The following is a 17,367-nucleotide window of genomic DNA, read 5'->3' on the forward strand; positions in this document are numbered from 1 at the left end:
ATATAAAGACCAACAAAACTAGTGCAGCGCTTGAGATTTATTTAAATCGAAAGAAAAATGAGGTGGCATCTAAACTGCATCTAAACCGTTAAAATATGGTGGCGATTCTCGACCATGCACATGGCATGACTGTAAGAGAATCCAGTCCATCCAAATCACTGAACGAACTGTAGATGAGAAGAAGTACACCGAGAATTTAATATTACTCGTCTGATCCTTCCCTTCGAATGTGAACTACTGGCTACCTTACATTGATCATTATGATTTTAGCAATATGCTCTGTTCCCACGTGAGATTCACAATTTGGATGGTCTGGATAGTTCTAGCCACGTGTGAGGAGATGGGCCACCAGAAAGCGCTTGAGTACTTTGCCATAGGTACTACCGGGGTAACTTTCACTAACGTGTGGGAAAAAGGAATTAACTTATATGAAATCCACGCCGTCGAACACGTAGAAAACATCTTTTTGTCTGTTGATCCTAAATATCAGAATGATTCACCACTCGATTGGGCCATTTCAATAAATTTATCTCTAAAACGTTTAAATTCACGTCGTATGGCCTGCCTAAATTTAGAATACTTCGATTTTTGGATAATTATTTCATCCTGATAAGGAAAATCAGATGAATGGATTGGATGCCATATAAAAAACATGGCGGGTCCTACCAAAACCAACGGTGAGCGTTCCAAAAATGATATTCCCATGGTGTGGGCTACCAGAGTTCTAGATAATGATGAATTTTGGTTTCAACGGTTAAAATGAGGCTTAGTAACTGATGGACGAGGTGGATCTCATGAACTGTATATGCACGTGGCTAGCGCTGGTTACACGAGCGCGGCTCGCGAGGGACCAATTATAAAAAATGGCGCTCTCCGGGATTCCACGCGGAGTCTTCAAACTTCAAAATCCGAATGGCATTTCCGTTAGTTAGTGAAATCGCAGGGGCATTTCCCGAACCTCGAACAATACATAGGAAAAGAAAGAAAACGTAGTCGGGGCCCTCTTCTTTCACTTGCCTTCGTTTTCTCTTCGCTGACCGACTCTTTGTTTCTCGCTTCCACTCTGTTATGGCTGACGGAGGTCTAACGGTCCTTGACGGGACGCTGCTGCGATCCTCCATCCCTCGTCTCCCAAACCCTAACAGCGCCGTTACCGGAGCCGACCTCCTTCAAATAGCCGAAATCGAAACCTCTTCTGCCTTATTCGGCCTCTCTTTACCAGAAAACCTAAAATCCGCCGCGTTAAAGCGGATGAATGCTGACTCTGTTAGCTTCCCCTTGACGGAATATAGCCAGGAAGAATCCTCTTCTATTCTCCGGAATTACGTAACTGCCATTGCCGATGAATTGAAAGGTATGTTTGCCGCTTCCGTTCATATATATATATATATATTTCAATTTCATTTTCTTTGAATTTTATGTTGGAAGAAATCGATTTGGAAGATTTTGATGTGTTTGTAGAAAAATCACCTTGGCCTTTCGATCGAGCGTTGTTGACTGTTGATTTATTAAGTTGAATTTGGACAGCCGGATTGCTTTAGTCATCTGTTCGATGGACGTGGATTGGATGGTTGGATCGTCCTATTGGTATCGTTTTCAGGATAAGCTCCATATGAAACATGGATCGCGATTCAGATGGACGCTGATTACCTACTGACACTGTTGGTGGCGAGTCGCTACTGATCGGTGCTCTATGGGTCCCACCATGATGTATGTGTTTCATCCACTCCGTCCATCCATTTTTCCAGACAATTTCATGTCATGAGTCAAAAAATGAGGCAGATCCAAGGCTCAGGTCGACCCCACACCATAGGAAACAGTGTGATTGAATGCCAACGATTAAAAACTTCTTGGGGGCTACAAAAGTTTTGGATCAAGCTGATATTCGTGTCTTCCCTTCATCAACAGGTTGGATGGCAAATAAACATTACAGTGGGCCCTTAGAAGTTTTTAATGGTGGGCGTTCAAGCACTACTGTTTTCCTGTGGTGTGGTCCACTTGAGATTTGGATCTGCCTGATTTTTGTGCCCATGCCATAAAATGAGCTGGCAGAATGGATGGACAGCATGGATAAAATACATACATCATGGTGGGGCCCACAGAGCATCCTCCATTAGCAACATCACTATTGGCAGTGTCAGTACGCAATCCGCATGTGATTTAGATGGTCCCAATTGGCAGGCATCTCTGCAGTATGTCACATGTACGGCAGATGATTGATTGAGTCTGCCAGAACTTAGTGAGGTTTTGCAAAAACACATGGTAGGCTAGAAAAAAGAGAAGAAAACTGTAGGAGGAATATTCAGTTTTGATCCTTTGAAGAAAAAAGGGAAAACGAGGTCGAAGAAATGGAAACGTCGAAACACAAGAATGTGAAGTTTGGGTTTAAGAGTGAAAAAAAGGCTTGACATGTGGGGTATGCATTGCAGATAAATTCAAAAACTACAAAACCCCAATGAGAATTGTTAGAATTTCTACATGCTTGAGCAATACTGCATACAGCCAAATAGTGCATTTATATCATTCTTTGTTTCTCTCATATCTTTGATTTTGAAGTAATCACAGATTCCCTATATAAACTGACCATGAGGTTTTGCAAGTAATCACAGATTTCCTATATAAACTGATAGTGGATGATTGATTAAGTCTGCCAGAACTTAGTGAGGTTTTGCAAAAACACATGGTAGGCTAGAAAAAAGAGACGAAAACTGTAGAGGAATATTCAGTTTCGATCCTTTGAAGAAAAAAAGAGAGGAAAAAACTTGGTTGAAGAAGTGGAAACATCGAAGCACAAGAATGTGAAGTTTGGGCTTAAGAGTGAAAAAAAGGCTTGACATGTGGGGTATGCGTTGCAGATAAATTCAAAAAATACAAAACCCCAATGAGAATTGTTAGAATTTCTATGTGCATGAGCAATACTGCATACAGTCAAATAGTGCGTTAATATCATTCTTTGTTTCTCTCATATCTTTGATTTTGAAGTGATCGCAGATCCCTATATAAACTGACCATGAGGTTTTACAAGTAATCACAGATTTCCTATATAAACTGATCGTGGATGATTGATCAAGTCTGCCAGAACTTAGTAAGGTATTGCAAAAACACATGGCAGGCTAGAAAAAAGAGAAGAAAACCCTAGAGGAATATTCAGTTTCTATCCTTTGAAGAAAAAATGAAAAAACTCGGTCAAAGAAATGGAAACATTGAAACACAAGAATGTGAAGTTTGGGCTTAAGAGTGAAAAAAAGGCTTGACATGTGGGGTATGCATTGCAAATAAATTCAAAAAATACAAAACCCCAATGAGAATTGTTAGAGTTTCTACGCGCATGAGCAATACTGCATACAGTCAAATAATGCATCATTATCATTCTTTGTTTCTCTCATATCTTTGATTTTGAAGTAATCGCAGATTCCCTATATAAACTGACCATGAGGTTTTACAAGTAATTACAGATTTCCTATATAAACTGATTGCGGATGATTGATTAAGCCTGCTAGAACTTAGTGTGGTTTTGCAAAAACACATGGTAGGCTAGAAAAAAGAGAAGAAAACCATGGAGGAGTATTCAGTTTCTATCCTTTAAAGAAAAAAGGAAAAAACTCTGTCAAAGAAATGGAAACATTGAAACACAAGAATGTGAAGTTTGGGCTTAAGAGTGAAGAAAAAAGGCTTGACATGCAGGGTATGCATTGCAGATAAATTCAAAAAATAAAAAACCCAATGAGAATTGTTAGAATTTCTACGCGCACGAGCAATACTGCATACAGTCAAATAGTGCATTAATATCATTCTTTGTTTCTCTCATATCTTTGATTTTGAAGTAATTGCAGATTCACTATATAAACTGATTGTTCACAGCTAAAATTTCCCACCTTCCACTCGGTTCCATCAATGGATGAAAACGACCAGTCTCTATCTTTAAGACACCCCTCAAAAGTTCTTTTTTAATAAATGAGTTATCATTTGGAATAAAACCACTCTAATTTAGTCTGTCCCGAAAGTGAGTTTTTTGGTTATCTTTTGAAATATGTGGAGTTATATGTGAAAGGAATTATAAGAGTTCTTTTCTTTTTTGTTTTTGTTTTGTTTGTTTGTTTGTTTGTTTTTTTTTTTTTTCGTTTCTTTTTATTAAAATTGGAGTTTAAAACGGAGTTTCTAAGTCTAGACCCATGTTTTATTTGCTAGTTTGTGAATGTGTTGTTAACTTGTTATATCCTCAACATTCGTCTCTTTAAGCTTTTGTATGCACCTTTTTACTCGACGAGATTCTTGAGGATTGCTAGTATGCAAGGTCATTGTATAAAATATATATGTAAAGTATTTACTCATGGAAAACATATGGTGATCACATCTATTGATCTGGTGGGCCCCTGTATCAAAGGGCTTTGTGTAAAAGATCTTTGTGATCGAACAACTTTGACCATCTAGCTTCTGTGACTTTTGCTGGTTGAATGTGGACTGCTTGTTAAACTGTTCCTTTTTCATCTTCCTGGTAGGTTGGCTGCTACAGGCCGATCCCCTTTCCTTTTGGGTTATGACCTATTTATGGGGCAGAGTACCAGGACAACAGTCCTGATCACCAGACATTTATGCTTCATGTACCGTGAGGAACTGTATAGAACATCTATGCAGAAAACCTGCATAGTAACATTCCTCACTTTATTCAGAAAACATGCATATAACATTCCTCACCGATCCTTTGTACTTTATTCCTATGATGTTACATGGGCACTAAAGAGACGAAACTCTAACAAGAGATTCATGAGTGGGCCACTCAAAGCAGTCTTGTCAGTTCCTTCTAGGTTGATGCATTTTGCCTTTTTTCCTGTTCAATAAAGCTTCGGTACCATTTCTTTTTATAAGATAAGTTTTGTTACTGTTCATAAGAAAAATGATGAACTTATAATTCTATGAGGAATGGAGGGAATAGGGCCGTCAATGGGCGGGGCTGGCCCGTCAGGCTTATGGGCCTGGCCTGCTCTGGGCTGCACTTGGACTGGTGTATCAGGCCCAAAGGCCATGCCTGGGCCTAAACTTCAAGCCCATTTTAAGCGGGCTGGGCTTGGGCTAAGTATGAAGGCCCATCTCGAGCCCGGCCTGGACTGAGTTGTTTAAGGTCATTAAGAGCGTTCATGTAATATACGTCTGTTTAGTTACCATTTATGTAAAGAATTTATGTAATATACACATTTAATTATCATTCTTTTTTTGGGGGGGGGGGGTGTAATTGAATGTCTTAAAATAGTCACTTCTTAACCCTCCCTTCTTTTCTCGCCTTTGACATGCCTCTTAATAAATTTTTGTTCTAAAAAGAAAAGCATTTCCTTTTATTTCTTTCCAATCAGTTTTACAAGAAAAGACTTTTCGTAATCCTCTGCTTGTAGGAACATTGTGCGACATTTAAAATCCGTGGGCTTACTATGATGTTTGTGTGACATCCAATTCGTCCATTAGCTGCGGCACATCGTGTTAGACCTGCTCTCAATGATCAAGCTGATCCAATGCTCAGGTGGGCCACAACACAGGGAATGGTGGGGATGGAGACGTGCATCATAGGAACCTCCTTAGGGCACACCATGTTGTTTATATTCCATCTAATCCATTCATCTATTGGGACTCAATAGAATGTAGGGGCACCTCAAAACGCAGCTTGATCTAAAAAGTTGGTGGCCTACTGATGAGGACATCACTTCACATACACCTTTGCGTACGTATCAGAGGAGGAGGTGGGCCGCACTAATTTTCCTATGGCTAGGCGAGTATTTGTGATCGTGTTGAAGACCTCATGTGCATGTGCGAGCATCTGGAAGACCCCACACTGGGAAGATGCACATGGGCTGCTTTATGGAGTGATCCAGACCGTTGGATTGGAGGGACGTGACGATCGGGCCATTTGATCACATAGATCACATGATCGGGCCATAGATCGTGGATCGTCCACATCAATTTTTTAGACTCATCATCTTTTAGGATTTATTTGAAACTTCTTGGAGCTATAAAAGAAAGAGGAGAGGGGGGGTGACACCTCTCTCCCATTGATCTTGTACCAGATGATATTTACGCGGCCAATTTCCAATATTAGTTTTGCTCCATTTAGAAAATGGTGGTGATTCCATCTTTAAAAAAAATGGTGGTGATTCTTCAAACGTATCCATGCCCTAGTGCCATCTAGGGCTGGGCTTAGGTTAAACATCATAGGCCAGGTATGGGCTAGTTAGTTTTGTTCTGTCACGGGCTATGGCCTCCAGGCTGGGCGTTGACAGCCCCAATTAACAAAAGCTTGGAAGAATAATGTGGTAAAACTTTCAGCTGTGCATCTTAATTTGCTATTGTTTGCAATGAGGCAAATATTGGAAACTTTGCAGGTACCGTCTATGGAATCACATTCTTAATAGAATATGGATGTTTTATGCTTGGTTGCATTTTGCAAACAAAGCACCTCTTTTTTTATTGATTTGATAACTTTGAAGCCATCTCGTTTGATTCATCATGTTGTTACTGAATGGGCTTAAGCTTCTGGATATATATGCTCGAGTAATATGTATTACTATTGGGTAATATGGAATTAATGTGGAATGCCTTTATATATGAGTTGTAGCCGAAAAGGTTGAATATATCGTTATGAATTTAGCATTAATTTGTTACTTATGATAGTGCCAATGAGGGCAGTGGTTTTCTTTCTATAACTTCGAAAATTTCTACCCTGAAGTATATTTTGATCTGTTCACACTCATTTCCCCAGCTGTGCACTCTTACCAATTGAATTTCCTTTCAGATGATCCTCTTGTCGTGTCGGTTTTGGATGGAAGTGCTCTTCGACTTTTCTTGGATGATGAAGATGATTTTGCTATGCTGGCTGAGAATCTCTTCACTGATATGGATACAAAGGATAGCGGGAAGCTCAGTAAAGATGAGATAAAGAATGCTCTTGTTCATATGGGAGTAGAAATGGGCGTTCCTCCTTTTTCAGGTTATCTTTGAAGCTTTACTTCCAGTATAACATGTGAAACTTTTATTGATAAAAGATAATAGAAAAAAAAGAAGTGAGGCTTTTTCCCTTCGTAGTGGGGAATGGATTTTCATTTTGGTCCATGGATGCATATTTTAGCTGTTTGACTTTGGTTATGTTTCGGTCTTTCTTCTCCTTGCCGTGCTCCACTTCTCCTAACTTCAATCAGGCTTTAGTTTCTGAATATGCAGCAAATTTTATATGCATTACTGCTGTATTTTATTTTAATTGCATTAGTAAAAGTATAAGAGCTTCAATTCAGATTTCTCTCTCTCTCTCTCTCTCTCTCTCTCTCTCTCTCTCTATCCAAAAAGAGAGGGAAATTGGATGCTGGATAAGGATGCACCCTTGACCTCGAGGCTTGAGAACTTCATGTAATCCTCCTGCCAGTTGGGCTACAAGCCCAATAATGCTTAATTTGAACCTTAGGATTGTGTGATTTCCACTAATTTTACAGTAATAGCTCCTCTTGGTAGGGATGCGTGGTGCCAGCTGAGTGAGTGAAGTGGTCGGTCGGTTTGAATGGATCACATGAAAGAAATGCCAGGGTAAGAATGGTAAGTGACTGGAGGGCAGCAGGTCACTAAACTTTGCCAAACAATCATGATAATTCATAAAACCAATCACAAATAGGCTGGTACAAGCCAATGCCGATGACTAAATTTAACTAATTGTGATATTTTTAACATTTGATTCTCTTAGCCTTTTTCTAATGTAATATATTTTGCCCATATTAGATCCTTAATGTAACTCTGCCAATGGGAGTTTTGTGCTAACATTGCTGGTCCTAATCACAGATAAAGGAGAGTTATGTCAAGTTGGCAAACAGTGTCAAACTTCTGCCACAACTTTTTCTCATTAGATCCTTAATGTATTATCCTTTTACCCATATCTATCACATCATAGCAGATCCTTGCCATAAATGTTGTATCATGAAATTGCATATATTTTGGAGGATAACTGTCTGCACTATGCAGTCCTTCCTATACTGGAGACACATACCTATCTCTAGGGAAGATAGGTTGGCATTATGGAGATGCATAATTCTGTCTCATGTGTGTGTGGTCCACCCAGTTTCACCACAAGTTATTACATCCAATTAAGTGCATGCGAAATCTAATGCTTCCCATAAGTTGGTCCCACAATGATGATCATCTACTGCAAAAAACAGCCATGCCTACTCATCAGGTGGGCCACACCATAGAAAACAGTGTCTAGTGTGGTTGATAACAAGTGTGGGACACTCTATGAGCAGATGTGGCTGATTTTTTTTCAGAAGGTGATCCTCATGATGTGTCAATCTATTGGACGATTTGGATGTTGCATGCACAAGAAAGGTTGGAAGTTATCTGCTGGGTGGATGATACCTTATGGTCCAACTGGATGGACTTGAAACCTCTATATATAAATATATCATATGCTCATCTATTGAGCTTTGAAATAGGTAGAATGTGTGTAGTTTGTGTTTCTAGCAGCCAAAATGTTTTGTTGATTTTTAGAACAGAATAGTATGACCCACTTCGTAACAGATTGGAAGTTCTCTGCTGGTTGGATGATACCTTAGGTCCGTGCTCATAGTTTGTGTTTCTAGTAGCTAAAATGTTTTATTGATTTTCAAAACAGAATAGTCTTACTCGCTTACTAAAATTGGGTAGTTGCTTTGCTCATAGGATGAATACATTATGGTCTCGCTGGTTTGCATTTGTGGAACTTTGCATGTTCCCTCATCATCACCATCCCCTCACCACCACCTTTACCATGATGCCTTGCCTTGTCCCAGCTTTTGGGGCCAGCTTTGGAACTTTCATTCTTGCTTGGGCCTTAAAAAAAGTTCAATGACTGGCTGCCTACCTGATATCAACCCAAATCCTTTAGCCAGGCTGGAGAACAGCTAGTGCATTGCTACCAGGAGTTATGTGAACTTTGCATATTGCCTCATTCAACAAATATTTATTGGCAATGTGAATTCAGATTGCAGAATGTCCTGCTATCAATGGGGATGTCTCATTTTGGGATTACTCATTTCGCAATGATGGTTATAATAAATGCTCTATCAGCTAGGTGGATGTAGTGGAGGTGAGCCTTCAGAGTTTTATGTGATCATTGCATACCAATGAAACTGAAAAGAAAACTTTTATAGGTCAGCTATAAGATCAGCCACGCTTTATGGGACAGAATGGTGGGCAGTCAAGGAACAACATGTTCCTGGGATGAGTTTGGCTGAAATGAGGATGTTGAGATGGTCCAAATGGAATGGGTGGCAAGACATGGAAAGATAGAATTAGAAACAAAGGCATTTGAAAGAATCATGAGTATCACTTGCAGGTAAGAAGATGAGCGAAAGTTTGACTTAGACAGTTTGGCCATGTGCAACGGAGACCAACAACTGCACCGATTAGGAGTGAGTTGGTTCAAGTCGAAGGCTCTAAAAGGGTAAGGGGAAGACCCGAAAGGATGTGGATGGAGGTAGTAAGAGAAGACTTGATGACCTATGGTTTAACTGCGGATATGGTCCGTGATAGAGTGGAAAGGCCAAATAGGATTCGTATAGCTGACCCAATTAGTTGTGATGAAGCTCAGATGATGGTGATGATGAATTGCTATATCAGGTTATCACATGAAAATATTGTCAGATTTACCCTTTGCCAACCCCTAATCTACTTTTTGAAGTTAGAAGCTTTAGTCGTAGTTCTCTCAACAACTGGTGGTGAACAATCAATCTTGCTAGATTTACTCATTGCCAACAATGTTATCTTTTGTCATTTTCTTAAGGGATGGGTACAGCACAACCACACTTCAGCATTTCGCCCATCCATCCCTTTTTCTCTGTCTTCACTATGTGAAATCATCTAACTTTTTTCTTCTTGGCTGACTATTTTTGTCCCATCACCAAGGTATTCAAAATCGGTTACGTAACGGCCGTAACAGCCGTTACGTAACGGTAACGGTCATAACCGTTATGCGTTACGGGGTCAAAACGGCCTTTACAGAAAAACAGGCCGTAATGGTCTGTAACGGCTCCGTAACAGTCCAATAACTTTTTTTCCCTCCAAAAACTAAAAAACGGCCGATACGGGCAGGGTGTCTCGTATCCGTTACGATACGGCTGCATCGGCCGATACGTAACGGTAACGACCGACACCGTTACGCGATACGGGATCGAAACGGCCGTTATGGCCCCGTAACAGCTGTTACGGGCCTAAAGAAAATAGGAAAAAAAAACATACCTTTTTTTTTTTTTCCCTTTCTTCTTCTTCTTCTTCTTCTCAGACTGCTGTAGCTGCGGCCTTGCGGGCCTTCTTCTTCTCCCTCTCCCTCTTCTTTCCCTCCTTTTCTTTTTGGTTTCCCTCTCTGGTATCGGAAAAAGAAATCGGAAGCGGATTGGTCGGTGTACCACACAACAACTATATAGCTGCTGTAGGTACGTGTCATGCTAACACGAGCGCTGACACTCCTCAAGCTCCGAGTTGCACGAACGGTTCAAAGGAGAACAAAGTTACATGGGCTCCACAGTGATGTATTTATTATATCTACATCGTTCATCTATTTTTAGAGATCATTTCAGAGCATTACCCAAAAAATGAATCATATCCAAAGATCGTCTGGACCACACCAAAAATAGCAACGGAGATAATGATTTTCACCGTTAAACAATTCGTAGGGCCCACCGTAACGTTTATTTTCCATCCAATCTGTTCATAAGGTCAAAAAGACCTGAATGAAGAGGAAAAACAAATTTCATATTGCTCCAAAACTTCAGTGATCCCAAAAAGGGTTTTAATGGTAGACGTTCAATCCCCCACTGCTTTTTGCAGTGTGGTCCACTTGATAATTAGATTTGTATTATTTTTCATGTCAAGCCTTAAGACGAGCTCGTCAAATGAATGGACAGTTTCGATATAACACATACCTCATGATCAGACCCACATGACTTGCTGATGTCAATATAGCAGCTATATAGCTGGTGTGAGGTACACCCGCGGTACGCTGTTATCGCTCCACGTGCCGCGTGGGCCCCATCATGATGTATGTATTTTATCCATGCCGTCCATCCATTTTGCCACATCATTTTAGGTCATGGTCCAAAAAATTAGTAAGATCCAAATCTCAGGTGGACCACACCATAGGAGTGGTTATAGAATGCTCACCATTAAAATTTTCAAAATTTCTTAGGGTCCACTGTAATGTTTATTTTCCATCTAACCTGTTAACTGGGTCACATTGACGTGGATGAAGGGAAAACACACATGTTAGATTGATCTAAAACTTTTGTAGCCCCCAATAAGTTTTTAATGGTGGACGTTTAATTATTGTTGTTTCTTTTGGTGCGGTCCACCTGAGCTTTGGATCTGCCTCATTTTTGGGCTCATGCCCTAAAATTATTTGGCAAAATAGATGGACAGTGTGGATATAACAAATTCATCACGGGTGGGGCCTAAAAAACTTTGACACTTGTGTGCTACACTTCACAGTCCGAGTACCTCCTAATTCGAGCCCTTAAAAAATTGTACACGAGACATGTATTAACTTAAAATTTACCAATTAAATTATGGACTGTAGTTGCTAACTCACAATGCCAAAATCAAATTGTTTGAATAGTTTTAATTGTTAATTTGTGGATGCTTATTTTTTAAAATAGGACCTTTTGATTTTTTTTCATGATTCACTGTCCAATAAATGTCCACCAATTCATTAGTGGGATAATGCTAATAAATTGCATGAATTTGAGGCTGATTTGGGGCATGGATTGGTCCTCCAAGTCAGCCCCAAATTGGCAACGCCATCTACCTGAATTTAATTTCATTTTTTAAAAGAACTATTGGGAGAAATGTTATCAAATTGTTAGGTATATAAATTAGATATTTAGAAAATTAAATATATGAATTTTGTAGTCAAATTCAGGTTTTCTGGTTCATAAATTCATCAGACAGTTCGATGCAACTTCTCACCAAAGAGTGGACCGTTACACCACCATAAACATGTTCCAATTTATAAATGAATGCATATTTGGAATGCTTAGAATATTCTGGATTTAATCCATATTTTTTTTAAATATTTTTTTGGCAAAAATAAAAATAAAAATTGCACCGTTACAGGCCGTTACGCCCCCGTATCGCCGTTACACCCCCGTATCCGTATTGGTATCGGAGGGCACCATTACGCCAACCGTTACCGATACGGGATACCTTGGATACGGGGGCTGTAATGGCCGTTACAACCCGTATCATAACGGTAACAGTGGTGGCCGTTATGGCCACCATTACCGTTTTGGAACACCTTTCCCATCACCTGCAATTTCTGACTACTTTTACAAATAGACACTGGTTGCTGTTGCATTTGCATTTCACAGCGGGTTGCATATTCTTGTTGCTCTAGCAAGAATATTGTCCGACTTTGACCCTTCACTGTGCTGAGTGATGCTTTGAGGCGGTTCATATTGGTAGACATTTCCTTAGCCTGGCAGTTATGATGGAGCTTGCTGTATTAAAGTCACTTGTTAATCATTATTTTTCTTAGTATCATCAGTGAACAGGGATAGATTCTGTCCTGATCATTTTGGGTTCTGACTTGTTTCCTCACCACCTTAATTTCCCCTGTCATATCTTTCTTTTGGCTTCCCACTTTTTCTTTCCTTTCTGTTATTTATGTGACAACTACTCCCCCTGGAAAGGTGACCCCCCAATTTTCTAGTTCTACAGAACTACCGGAGTAGGTCCAAGTGTCTATGAATGAGATGGAAATTTCATGTGGACTTTGCCATGTCTTGCTAATGGTTCGCTTTGATTAGGTAAACTGAAATATCCACTGCCTTAATGATTCTGCCGTTTGTTTTGTTGGGGGGGGGGGGGGGGGAACGACTGTAACAACCTGCAATCTCTCCATTTGTCACTGGAATACCCCATTAGCTGGCAATCTGGATTTCCAAAGATAAGGTGGAATATCACCTTATTCCCACCATGGATTCCCCATGTCTACCACAACCATTGATTCACCGTATTCTACCTAGCGCACATGACAATCTCCCTCCCTCTTTCTGCCTTCTCGTTTTACAGCTTCCAAAACCCAACACGGTCAAGGACAAGAGGAAACATAGGCAATCTCTCTCATGCCTCCCTTCTCTCTTTGCACATCTCTCTTTCTATCTCTCTTTGATTTTTAATTTTTGGTGTTTGAATGTGTAATGTTTCTTGAATAATTCTGATGATGCTGATTTTTTTTGTTAGATATTTGATAACAATGGAAAAATGACCACTCATGTTGATTTCCTTGTTCTCCTAATCGTTGTGAATGGAAATGATATTTCTGCTCTTTTTTTTTTTTTTTTTTTAAATTTAAATTTTATGTGTAGATCCCTTTTACATACACTTTTGATGCTTTGATAGTCCACATTTGCTACTATTTCGGTCCAAATAGAAGGATTTAATTGAGAAGTTGTGCAATTTGTAGCCGCTCCACAAGCATCTATTTGGTATGGAGGGTGAGATACTCACTTGTTGGATAAGGCCCAATAAATGAATTGAATCTTTAATATCTCTGTCAGAGAGATCTCTTTGAAATCTTGGGCACCATGCAATATTTTGGCCCCCTGGGGATGCATACTGGGTAATGGGACTGTTTTCCTCAGTCGCTAACCCAAACAAACTTGGGAATTCAAAGCAAAGAGTGCCATTTCCACACGGCCTATCCTTACCAAAACATAACTTGGGAACCTTCCATAGGAATAAAGGAGATCTCTCTTCTAAAAGAATTTGCTACTTTGACATAGCTTTCCACAACCTTGAAGCTCTATACTGCATTGATTCTTGTGGAACCACTTGCCCTCTGATTTGCATTTACCATGGATCACCCTATTCCATAATCAGCCTTCCTCTTCCCCAAGGGCCTGCTTGGTTTTCCAATTACAATGGAAAATGGTTGTAAATGGGTAATGATTATTTACTCATGTGAGTGTGTGGTGACATCACTTACATTTGATGATTTTGTTACATTGTTTGTTTCACCTAGAAATCATTGGAAAAATGATAGTTTTATAATATTAAAATGTAATGATTACAATTTACATTACCTACTTCCTTTACAAGTGTATTTGCCCCTCGATTTACGAGCCATAATTCCTGATTAAACAGATAGCTGGAAATCGTAATAATGGCTCATTTACTTTGTATTTCATAGGAAATTGGAAAACTAATGTAGGGGCATTTTCACACTGGGCTCGAGTGGGGTAGCTTGTGGGATGCGGGGACATACTTGGGGTGGGCGGCCCGTGTGAGGTGAGCCCCACCTGTGTGAGGCGGGTGGCTTTTGTGAGGCGATACCTATTTGATGTGGGGCCTGTGCGATGAGATAAAGAGATTAATTCTCCATGCTTTATTAGTTTAAGCTTTATATATATATATATATATATATAGTTCGAGCTTATAGAGTAAGTGGTTAATTGTCTTGCATCAAATTGGTATCAGAGCGGGAGGTCTTGTGTTCGAGACTCTTCATCGGGGGTGATTAATTTAGGTACATTTTCACACTGGGCTCGAGTGGGGCAGTCTATGGGATGCGGGGACACACTTGGGGTGGGTGGCCCGTGTGAGGCGGGTGGCTTTTGTGAGGCGGTACCCATGTGATTTGGGGCCCTAGAGGGGGGTTCGACTGAGGTCTTAACCCATGCGATGTGGGGCCTGTGCGATGAGATAAAGTGATTAATTCTCCATGCTCTATCAGTTTGAGCTCTTTTCTTTTTTTAGTTCAAGTTTGTAGAGCAAGTGGTTAATTGTCTTGCATTAAATTGGAATCAGAGCGGGAGGTCTCGTGTTTGAGACTCCTTACTGGGGGGTGATTAATGCAGGGGCATTTTCACACTGGGCTCGAGTGGGGTAGCCTGTGGGATGCGGGGACACACTTGGGGTGGGTGGCTCATGTGAGGCAGTACCCTTGTGATGTGGGGCCCACGAGGGGGGTTCTGCCAAGGTCCTGACCCATGTATTGTGGGGCCTGGGCTATGAGATAAAGGGATTAATTTGCCATGCTCTATCAGTTCGAGTTTTTTTAAAAGTTCGAGCTTTTAGAGCAAGTGGTTAATTGTCCTGCATCAAAAACCAAACAGGCCCTAAATCTCCATAGCCATTTTCTCATCAAAGCTATGTTCATGGCTTTTAGATTGTTGATGCTCAACCCTCGTCTTCCTTAGTTGGACACACCTCACCATCTGATAATGGATCTTATTTTTGGATTCTGTTTATTGCCAAATTCCTTTGGATTGTGCCTTAAATTTTGGGTAATTTGACTATACATTTGACAAGGTGGACATTAGACGCTTCATCTCATTTGACAAGGGGGACCTTATTTTTGGATTCCGAGCCTTGCCAAAGGAAGTCTGCTTGGATCGTGCCTTATAATTTGGGTGATTTAAATGTGCATTTGTACCATTTTGATCCCTGAAATGGAAAATAGGTAGAAGTAAATCAATCAGTTTGGTTATAGATGTACATTCCCTTTTTTCTTTTTGCTCCTTTGTAGATGGTAGTAGTAGAGTGTATTTTACCTTTCAATTTTGATGAGGAAGGATTTACCCTTAAAAAAAGGAGTAGCCACCGAGTGTTCATTTTCCATACATAGGGCACATGTGTGGATCTAGATCTTTTGTTTGTAGTTTTTGTGGTGGGTTGTTAATGTAGGGGCATTTTCACACTGGGCTCGAGTGGGGTCGCCTGTGGGATGCAGGGGCACACTCGGGGTAGGTGACCCATGCGATTTGGGGCCCACAAATGGGGTTCGGCCGAGGTCTTAATCCATTAGATGTAGGGCCTGGGCTATGAGATAAAGGGATAAATTCGCCATACTCTAACAGTTCGAGCTTTTAGAGCAAGTGGTTAATTGTCTTGCATCAAATTGGTATCAGAGCGGGAGGTCTCGTGTTCGAGACTCCTCACCGGGGGTGATTAATGCAGGGGCATTTTCACACTGGGCTCGAGTGGGGTCACCTGTGGGATGCAGGGGCACACTCGGGGTGGGTGACCCATGCGATTTGGGGCCCACGGGGGAGGTCTCGTGTTCGAGACTCCTTATCAGGGGTGATTAATGCGCATTTCACACCGGGCTTGAGTGGGGTAGCCCGTGGGATGCAGGGACACACTTGGGGTGGGCGGCCCATGTGATTTGGGGCCCACGAAGGGGGTTCAGCTGAGGTCCTAACCCATGAGATGTGGGGCCTGAGCTATGAGATAAAGTGATTAATTCGCCATACTCTAACAGTTCGAGTTTTTAGAGCAAGTGGTTAATTGTCCTGCATCAGTTGTACTCGAAAAATCACAATAATTGGGTGTCTTAACTAGCCATTAGGGGACACCTTTCATATGTAGGCTCTCTCTCTCTCCCTCTCTCTCTCTCACACACACACACACACATCACAAAGGTTCTGTGAAGCACTACAAGAATTCCAAGGTCCTTATTATGATGAATAATGTCATTTTTTATGATACCACCACTAGAAATGAAGCTTTTAGACTAAAAGAAATTTGGAAGATAGTGTAATTCAGGTGGAGTGGTAGGCAATGTTCAAAGTATTGGTATTGTTACAAGTTTTGTTGGCGAGGGATATAGAAACAATATTGATATTGCTGATAACTAAAAATGCGGGGCAACATTGGGGAAACATGGGGAAAATGGTGGAATTTTTTAGTGAAACCTCCGGAGATGCTAAAATACACATTTGCATATTTAGGAATAAAAAAATTACAAAAAGAATGCATGCATAATAAGTTTGCATTTATTGGGGGCCTAAAAGCATGAGTTATTGTAGGAAATCAGTCCAACCATGCCATCCATCCATCCAACCATCCATCAAACCTTCCATCCAAACATCCATCAATATTTAGAATATCGATAGCACACGATATTTCGTTGAGAAATCATCGACAACTAGAAAGGAAACCAAAGATTATAGTCTCGATATCGCCCATGTTGTGATAACGATAATATCACGATATTATTGTCGACAAATTAAACACTGCATACAACCGTGCATCCATAAAAAATCAAAATAGATTCTTTATATAATATATATATATATATATATATATATATATAATATTAATGATTCATTTGCGATATCGATACATTGGCGATACGTAGCGATTCTTAACCAATACCTGGAATTTCTGATACTACCAGTGCCATCGGTATCGCCAAGCTGGAGATACGGATAATATCGAGGATATTTTAATAATATTGGGGATACTTCGAACAATGGTGGTGGGTAATCAGATCTTGAATGCCATATTGATGAAGATTTAGACAATGATATCCATATGTTTGAGTCAATGAATTAGGGTCTAAGAACATCATTCACACGGCCTTATAGT

General features: G+C 40.4%; 1 protein-coding gene across 2 annotated transcripts in view; it reads left to right on the forward strand.

Annotated features, from left to right (window-relative positions):
• Positions 1 to 956: 956 nt before the first annotated feature.
• Positions 957 to 17,367, forward strand: part of LOC131248920 (uncharacterized) — a 35,306-nt gene continuing 18,895 nt past the window's right edge. The window contains exons 1-2 of one of the 2 annotated variants that reach the window (XM_058249445.1): positions 957 to 1,354; positions 6,779 to 6,973. In XM_058249445.1, the coding sequence (XP_058105428.1) occupies positions 1,069 to 1,354; positions 6,779 to 6,973 (481 nt within the window). In that variant the 5' untranslated portion in view covers positions 957 to 1,068. The remainder of the gene's footprint in view (positions 1,355 to 6,778; positions 6,974 to 17,367) is intronic. The other variant, XM_058249446.1, reaches the window with a different exon arrangement.

This window comes from Magnolia sinica, chromosome 6 (assembly GCF_029962835.1).
Source record: "Magnolia sinica isolate HGM2019 chromosome 6, MsV1, whole genome shotgun sequence".
Classification (NCBI taxonomy): Eukaryota; Viridiplantae; Streptophyta; class Magnoliopsida; order Magnoliales; family Magnoliaceae; genus Magnolia; species Magnolia sinica.